Source organism: Carassius carassius, chromosome 50, assembly GCF_963082965.1.
Source record: "Carassius carassius chromosome 50, fCarCar2.1, whole genome shotgun sequence".
Classification (NCBI taxonomy): domain Eukaryota; kingdom Metazoa; phylum Chordata; class Actinopteri; order Cypriniformes; family Cyprinidae; genus Carassius; species Carassius carassius.
This window is the reverse complement of record NC_081804.1, coordinates 10,583,709-10,593,050: the sequence shown is the minus strand read 5'-3', so window position 1 is coordinate 10,593,050 and position 9,342 is coordinate 10,583,709. Positions and strand designations below refer to the sequence as shown.

The following is a 9,342-nucleotide window of genomic DNA, read 5'->3' as shown; positions in this document are numbered from 1 at the left end:
TGGCAGTGTTTTATCAGTTGAAGTCGAGGCCTGTGCTCCATCTCTTGTTTTCTCATTCCCACCAGTTCTAATACCACCAGTTCTCCAACAGACTTAGGGGAAAACTCCTCCTTTTCCCAGCAGAACATTGGAACAAAAACAACATCCCCTGTAAGTACATTTCGCTTTCCACGACACATCTAGATCGAGATCATGTTTACTCCCACAATACAGTGTGCAACAGAGCTAGTTAATTGCTATTTGTTTCAGTACTTCCAGGAAGACATGGACTGAATATAGCTTTGTGGAGTCATATCTAGGAATCCATATTTAGGCCCTGATATGATCTTGTTTGCCGTATATCTAATTTCTGTCTGTACATACATAGTGATGCACAATATATTGGATATATGTATATATATATATATATATATATATATTTATATGAAATTTTTTTTATTAGTATCATTGACTGTTTTTAATTATTCATGCTCATTTCCTTTATATTTGCATCATTTACATTTAAATTACCATCATCATCATCATCATTTAATACTCTCTCAGAGTTGCTTAAACATAACCTTTACCAAATTACCAAATTACTCAAAATTAATATCTGTTTTTCATGCTGTTCATGATAATGTTGTGACACATTTATTGAATTTCAAATAAATTAATTGTAGTTTTTTTTTTTTTTTATATAGTCACATTTTTATATCGGCAATTTATCGGTTATCAGCCTTGGCATAAAATGAATGATTGGCTTATCTGTATCATCCATCTCATTTTAAGAAACCAAAAATCTAGCATTTTTAAAAGTGTTATACTTTTCATCCTGTTGTATCTCTTGAAACCAAGTTATATAAACTGACATATTTGTGTTGGTTAAAATAAATAATCTGTTGAGGTAATATAAGTAGCTTATGTTTATGTGCTTATGTGTACAGGACTGGAATGTTTTGGTGCATGTTGGAGAGGTCAGTATGTTGGCTCTGCTAATTTTGGATGTTATGTCGGGCTATAAATATATGGCTTTTTTTTGGCCGCTGTAATGTATTCTAGCCAAGCCAAAAAAATAAACAAAGTGGCTCGGTGAGATTTATCTTCACCTCTTTTTTATCATGTTAACACACACACTGCTTAATGTGAAAAACTAATTTGTTAATCCTACTTATAAGCACATGAGCTATCATGCACAGTTTTATATATATGTCACTTTCTTTCTGTATTTCTTTTCTTAACTGTATGTTATCGTTTAATGTTATGGCACAATGTGTGACTAGTTTGGTGAAGCATATGACATTGGTACGGATGTGAGCAATTCTAAGCTCCATATCTGTGGATTACATCTCCTCTTATTCGCTATTTAACTACTCTTTTGCCTTTGGATAGCTCTCAGAATGCATCAAAAATTTCTTAATTTGTGTTCTGAAGATGAATGGAGGTCTTAACCAGAATGAGGGTATGCAATTAATGACAGAATTTTCATTTTTGGATGAACTAGCCCTCTAAGTTTGTTTGTCTAACACAATTTCTTAAATATTCTCCAAGAAAGGCTTTCTTAACCTGTTAATGGATGAAAACCAGATGAGACATTTAACAAAAGTCATTAGCAGTTTTTGTATCATCAAAGCTCTCTTTATCATCCACTGTTTGAGTGAACCAAACCTCCTTATAATGGACGTACATGTGTAAAGGCATTAACTTCAAAACAGATTTGAGAACATTGAAAAAGAATTACCTTTTTTTAAAAGGTACTAAAAAAAATTAAAATGTAATACAAAAAACATTTAAAACAAACAGATCTTTAAAGGAAAAATCTTTACATATGCATGCAATGTGATTAGCAATAAAACATGCAATTTGTAATAAAAAAGGTAGGTGTGATCAAGCCGTACAAAAATGTACAAATGAGATTAAAAAAAAAAAGTTCATGAGACTATGATGATCTGTAAACCTTTTGCTTGCTTCTGTGACAATGGCAAGAGGTCTGAGCTTGAGGATGAAGAGGGGCTCCTGTTCAGTTTGTTCAGGATTGCCCAGCTGTCCCTTGCTGTATTTATTTAAAGTATTCAAAATACCAGCAGCTGTTGCTGATCATGCAGTAGAGAAGATTATGGCTAAAATATATTTCATCTCTTTGACTGGCATTTCACAGTTTTTTCATAGATGGAGACCAATCTATGAAATGATTTATACATGCAGTGAATGCCTTTTTTTATATAAAATATTTAGTTGTTGTCTAGTTACAAAAACAGTTTATAAAGAGGGTGGTTTATTTTTCAAAGGCATCATGGGGCCCTGGCTTATGGTACATGCAGTTTGGTTTTCGAAGACATGTGTCTTTGCTCTTTTGTACATCCCTTCTGCATTAGTCTAGAAACGAGCTATTAATCATCTTGATGTGTTCCTGCAAATGTGGTGTGTGTAGTTGTCCTTGACATCATTACATGATGATACCCTATAGCGTGTGGATAAACTTGCATGTCTGCAAGTGTCTGAGAGCTGGCCTCCCCATACCAAAATAGATGTTACTTAGAGCAGACTTTATGGAAACCCCTTGACATTTGATATATGGGACGAGAATGAGTGTGCTGAGAGTAAGTGAGGTGGCACCGTTATGGTTTCCTGTTTTGCTTCTTAAGGGTCATCCTTAGAGTCCATGACAAAACGGGAGACGCCATGGTGTGTTGTCACAATGTCCAGCCCCCAGTTTCATACACTGCTCCCAAAATGTCTCTGGGCTCATCAGACATGTCTGGCATGGACCGTTCGAGGGTTAATGACAAATCTGAATAGCACAGGAAGAGAGTGACGAAGAGTGAGAGGCTGCTGAGAGCTAAAAGAGCTCATTACGGTGGTGAGATCATGGTCGTGGCACTACGGGGAGATTCTTGTTGCTGAGCTTACAACACCTCTAGTAAAAGAAATATATAGCTCATAGATCAACCTTTTGTGTCCTTATCTGGAAAAGGTGGCATCATCATTTACTTTCCTTTGAAAATACAGTATATTCTACAAGTGAAAGAAGTCTTTATAAAGTATATACGTATTCTATTTTCAAATTATTATTATTTTAGGTTGCATTATTTTAGATTTTCACAACTTCAGAATTTTAGTTTTGGTACTGGCTTAAAGGGATAGTTCCCCCAAAAATGAAAAAGCTTGGAAGATTTTTTAATATAACTCTGATTGTTTTCATCTGAAAGAAGAAAGTCATATACACCTAGGATGGCTTGAGGGTTAGTAAATCATGGGATAATTTTCATTATTATCTCTTTAAGTATATATATAATGAGAATATCAAATAATATGTAAAGACACATTACATTAGTTTTTAAAGGGAAAATCTGATTAATTTTAATCAAAGCAATGTTGTAATGAAAATATCTGAACTGTCCTAAAACAGCTTCATTATCTTAATGACCTGAACATGTTCTAGTGAGATTTGCCCCCACATGTATTTGTACAGTATGTTGTGTACATTTCTTCAAAGCTTTTTGTTTTCTAACTATCTTTTGTTTATCTATTCTTTGCCAATGACCTCTCACTGTCCATTTTTCTGTTCCTGGCCATTTGTTTATTTCTCCCTTTTCTGATTCTCTCTGTTAGAGTTGCATATATCTTCTTTCCTCCGGCCCCTCCCGCCTCTTCTCTTTCCCAACTCCCTCTCTGGCTGGCATTTATTTCAAGGATCTGACTCGGAGGGACTGGTATGACTCTTCACAGTGGGTAGGCGGAGCCAGAGCGGAGTGGGGAGATGTTAGGGGAGTGAAGCAGTATAAAAGCCAGAGCTGTCAGTGGCACGCTCAGAAACCTCAGACAGGGAGAACTGAGATTCAGCTCACTCATCTTCTGGAAGTTGTCTGCTCAAGCCATTTGTTAGCTTCACCTTCTGTCAAATATAGACAAGAAGGATACAAACAAAGCTACTTTGGATCCTTCACCACAGGGAGACCTGGAGAACTGCAAGCCTCTCCAAACATCTCAGAAGCCGAACGCCCAACCCTTGCCATCCAGAGACATGGCTGCACGTCCAATGGAGACGGTGGGTTTTGCCATTCTACCCGCACACATATTGGCGTCTGCCATGGAGGAGTTTCCCCAGCATCTACCCGTCCCTAAGTGTCTGGCTCGGGGCCGAAACCGTCCACGGCGGCCCCGAGACACCCGCTTCAAGACCCAGCCGGTGACTTTTGCAGAGATCGCTGAAGTGGAGGAGGAAGGGGCTTCGCCACTGGAGGAAGAAAGGGCAAGACGGTCCTTCCTTCAATCGCTGGAGAGTCTCAGGAGAAGCACACAGACTTTGCACCACGCAGGATCCACGCAGAGCTGCCGCACAATGTCTGCACAGGCTAGTCTGGACTCCAGTGACTCAGACTCGACACACTGAGAGAGTGAGAGGAAGGTCCGAAAGATGGCAGGACTGCAATTCAGTGTATTTCGCACATATCTTCCTGTTAAATTCCTCTTTCACAGGTGTTAACCTATAGTTGTTATGCATTTATGTGCAGATTCCACTTGAGTAACACTGGCACAGTGATTGTTTAGCTCCTCTGCAAGAGCAAAGTTGTAGCATGTTAGAAGATTTCAGAAACCACTTAAATGCTTACACAAATTCCTTGTTTATCATATGAGACTTGAGGACTGGTGAGGTTTCATCTGTAATGAACTTTACAAGAGACAGAGGACATACCATGTCTGATTCCATTTTAATAGACTAATCCCTTGTGCCTGTTTAAGACTGCACACTCCAATGGGTTCTTCAATGCTGGGCAGGATGTAGACTGTCACCTTTTGCTATAATTCACTGCTGTGCTGACGAACGAACTAAAAGAGGTATAATAGAGATATTTTATTTTTTACAGAAAATAAGGTTTCAAACCCTGATGTGTAAGTCTGCCAGAATGGTGAACTTACTTATGAAATTGATGAGGAGCAAATTATTGTACTTTTCAAAAGTATCTTATATTTATTCACAGATTATTTTGCTATAACATAGTGATTTTAGGGAATTGTTCTGTTGACGGTGTGGACTTGTAAAGTCACTATCACTGTACATAAGAGAAAAAAGCATTTATACTTCGATTTGACTTGTTTATCTTAATTAATTTGTTTCATACCTTCTGTAGTTATATAAATAAACTTTATAACATTGGATTCATCATCTCATTTGTCTTTTGATGAAATTCGGCTGCTTACATCAGCAAAATTACAGAGACTTATTAAATGATAATTTGTTAGAAAATGATGGAGAAATCTTTCATTGTGATAATTTAAAAAAGTATGCTAAATGAGCAAGAGAACATGACAGAAAATAAAACTGTAAAGTCATTGTAACAGTCCTTAAATAGTCTAAATATGCATTTGTACTTTTTATTTTATATATATATATATATAAAATTACATTATTATTATTATGAAACCAAAGATGACAATAAAGAACCTTTATGGAAATAAATTTTTAATGCTAAAACAAGAAAATGTTAAAAATGGAAATAAAGTGACCATAAAATGGGTTAAAAGAAAAGAAAATTGAAGTAAAGTCCAGTAATGAATCTTCATTGCATAATATAATGAACTATTACAGCTTCTGACAATAATGATCACGCATAATCTCAGATGTTTACACTGTGTCCACATCCACAGCACAAAAACACATTTCATTGGTCTCTACTCCCTCAACATCTAATTTCTATCAGCCATTACAGATGCCATGTAAAAATAGGGTCTCTCTACCTTGCCTTCTGATCTAGTTACATTATTGGAAATCATACCTCTCCATCCAGCTGGTGATTTTGCAGTGTTGTGAAAGACTATGCTTGACACCAAAACAGTGTGACTGGGTTTATTTATGTGTTTTAAGTAATATTCTTCAACCCAGAGTCAGACTACTACATAATCTCTGTCCTTTCTGACTGGAGAGACAATAATTCATCTGAATAGTAATAACAACAGTTATTAACAACAGATGTGCAGAAAATAACTGTTTTCATATAGGTTTCTACAGAGCCCATTCAGACGGGCTAAACAATAATGTTTTTTTTTTAGTTGCTGTTGACTGGCTTAAATCAGACGAGTCCGGTTTTGGCAAAGTTGGAAAAACAGCTTTGTTCAGCATGTTTACACAATAAATCCAAAGTCTGCTTTGTTTTTTTTAATCCACACAGTAAATTCATAGCCTTTTTAAAAAAGTATACTCTATTATATAGCATGCACGAACACAAGCGCTCAGCATGTGTGCTAGAAAGTTTCATCATGGTCCAGTGTCTGCACTATTTCTCTCCGGAAGTTATGTGCGCAAAAAAAACAACAACAACAACAAAAAAAACAAGTATATTTTCGGATTAAAGGGTTAGTGCCCCCTCATGTTGTTGCAAACCTGTAAGACCATTTTGATGAAATCTGAGAACTTTCTGATCCTGCATAGACAGTAATGCAACTAACGCATTTAAGGCCCGGAAAGGTAGTAAGGACATCGAGAATGTGGTAAGAGAATACTTTTTGTATGCAAAGAAAACAAAACTAATGACTTCATTCAACAATTTCTTCTCTTCCTTGTCAGTCTTCTAAGTGTGTTCATGTCAGTACCACAACGCGTGTTTGTGCATTCCTCTGCTTGTAAACAAGGCACAGCGCATCCAGGTTCTACGTCAGAACACTGACTCCTGCATCAGCAGCACCACACGCAAGAGTCCTGCTACTGTTATGAACACAAGTCGAAGACTGGCATGGAAGAGAAGAAATGGTTGAATAAAGTCGTTATTTATTATTCTCATAGGTTCATAACTTTGATGTCACATGGACTATTTTAACATCTCCTTACTACGTTTCTGGGCCTTGAACTTGATAGTTGGATTGCTGTCTATGCAGGGTAAGAAAGCTCTTGGATTTAATCAAAAATATCTTAATTTGTGTTCCAAAGATGAATGAAGCACTTGCAGGTTTGGAGTTACATAAGGGTGAGTAATTTATTACAGAATTTTCATTTTATGGAGAAATATACCTTTAAATATTGGCATCAGCTTGGACAGACACAACCATATCAAATACTGGAGATGACAAGAAGAATATGTTTATGTTACATAAGAATAAGTTAAGCCTGAGTTCACATACAATGACATATTTCGAAAGGCTATGCATTCGTGTCAAAACTGAAGTATACTTTGGGCTAATTTTTTGGCATCGTGCACATGCTCTGAAAGATCAGACGTTTATTTAATACTTCAAATATTTCATTATTACTTGTGGTGTCATATATACATGGACAGACTAATGAAGAATGTAGCTTGACTACATGAATGCTGTAGCATGATTATAATTGTGCATATTAATGTGTTTAGTGTTGCAGTGTCATTTCGGGATTATCAAATGTTTTGATAGCACCACACTGTCCGATAAATCATCTTATGAATAGCTCACATCTTTGTCACTGACACTGCATATTAAAATGTATATGAGAACATAATTGCACATACAAAATCACCTTTAACTGTTTTTTTCTTCAGAGGCAGTATCCTTGTTCATATCTCTTTTCTGCAGCGAAGCACCTCAGTAATCTACTTTGCGTGGTGTGGTTGCCATGGTTATAGTGAAGTAAAAGAAATATGATGTTTTGAAACTGTTGGGAAAAACAAACTTTATGTTCATTTCCCCAAGATGGTCTTGTCTCCTTCTATCTGCCCCCCCTCTCTCTTTTAATCAGTCAATTTTTGCTTAGTGCATCAAATCTAAATACACCCTTTTATTGATGTGCATTATTTCTGAAGCTTTATTTTCACACCCTTTTCAGAACTAACACCATTTCTGCGCTTCATAAAAGTTCAGATATAAATATGACGCTGCAGATTAATGAATGTACTGTAGGAGTGCTACCCAATGCCTAATGTGGAGTGAACAAAAACAGCCTTCAATTAAAAACATCATGTTACCAGCAGGCATTTGGACTGGCCCTCCTGTTCTTCTTGGTTATATAACAAATTCTTATCACTTATTCCTTGCAGAGAGAAGATCTGAAGAAAATGTTCCTCAAAAGGGAGTGCGTCAAGGAAACCATCAGGGTTAACAGACTCTTTTCAAGTCTATTAAATTAACACAATTGAATCAGTTTTATTTTGCAACACATCCTCTTTGCATTTGTGTCCTATTCTGTCAAGACTGTTTATTTCAATGTTGACATGGCAAAAACAATTCAAGTGAGTGGGCTTGAAATGTGCCTGAATCATTAGAGGATAACAGTGACTCATGTTTACAGGCCAGTGTTTATTAAATATATTGCTAGTGACAAGTTGAGCTGATGGGCAAAATGATTAAATCCTCCGAAAAAATGAAGAACTTGTCCTTGTTTTTGAAAAAACTTAAATCCATCTTCACGACATGTTACTCGACAGACTATCACATAGATTTTGTACAAATAAGGGGTGTTTTACATTCATTTTCTTGCTCATTTGCCTGACTTTTGCATCTCGTTTTGCTCACTAGAGTGTTGCCTGCTTAAGGCTGTCTGGGTTCTGTCTGCAAAAGCATTCATTTGTTGAATCCCTGACCTACATTCTCATACTCCGCGAAGCAGAACACTCTGGGCTTTGGGTCAGAACCAAAAGTCACATCTCTGAAAGTGCTATGTTGCCCTTGCTCTCCCAGTGTCTGTCAGTTTCTCTCATTGATCTGTCTCAAAATGACCAGGGATACTGAATGAGAAGAGGGTAACTAACCTATTTACACACTCTCTCATTTCCTCAAACCATCAATGAGGGCGGATGGCAATTGATGATATGCAAGAAATTATTAATAAACGTGTCAGGCGAAACAAATAGATCAATCATTTGAGTATTATTTATGGTGTTGTACTTCATTTTTACCATATATATAGCAGTCTGACTCCGTTCTGCATAGATGCAAGGAGGTTTTTGATGCTGTAGAGTTTCTGACATTTGTGAGACTGTTGAAATTAATTTCAAATTGAAAATGTTTCATGTTAAACCATCTTGTGTCTGTGACAGTTATGACTGGGAACTTATTTGGGCCTTCTTTTAAAAAGGTCATATGATGCGATTTCAATTTTTCCTTTCTCTTTGGAGAGTTACAAGCTCTTGGTGCATAAAGAAGATCTGTAAAGTTGCAAAAACTAAAGTCTTTAATCCAAAGAGATATTCTTTATCAAAGTTAAGACTCTCCCATGTCCCCTATAACAGCTCATTCAAACACGCTCCCACATGTCTACGTCACTATGTGGAAATATTTGCGTAATGCCAACCAAATGTTCACGCAAAAAAAGAAGGCATGGTTTCAGTAACCGCAGTTCATGTTGAAGTAGTCATGTCAGGGAGATGCTGTGCGTATTTAGGCGAAAGCAAAAGTAGA

At 36.6% G+C, this 9,342-nt stretch overlaps 1 protein-coding gene across 1 annotated transcript; it reads left to right on the top strand.

The window, feature by feature from the left end:
* Nucleotides 1–3,591: 3,591 nt before the first annotated feature.
* Nucleotides 3,592–5,139, top strand: LOC132133544 (uncharacterized protein C11orf96 homolog). The gene has a single exon (XM_059546414.1). It carries the CDS (start codon nt 4,004–4,006, stop codon nt 4,370–4,372), a length of 369 nt encoding a protein of 122 aa, XP_059402397.1. The 5' UTR covers nt 3,592–4,003; the 3' UTR covers nt 4,373–5,139.
* The last annotated feature ends 4,203 nt before the right edge of the window (nt 5,140–9,342 follow it).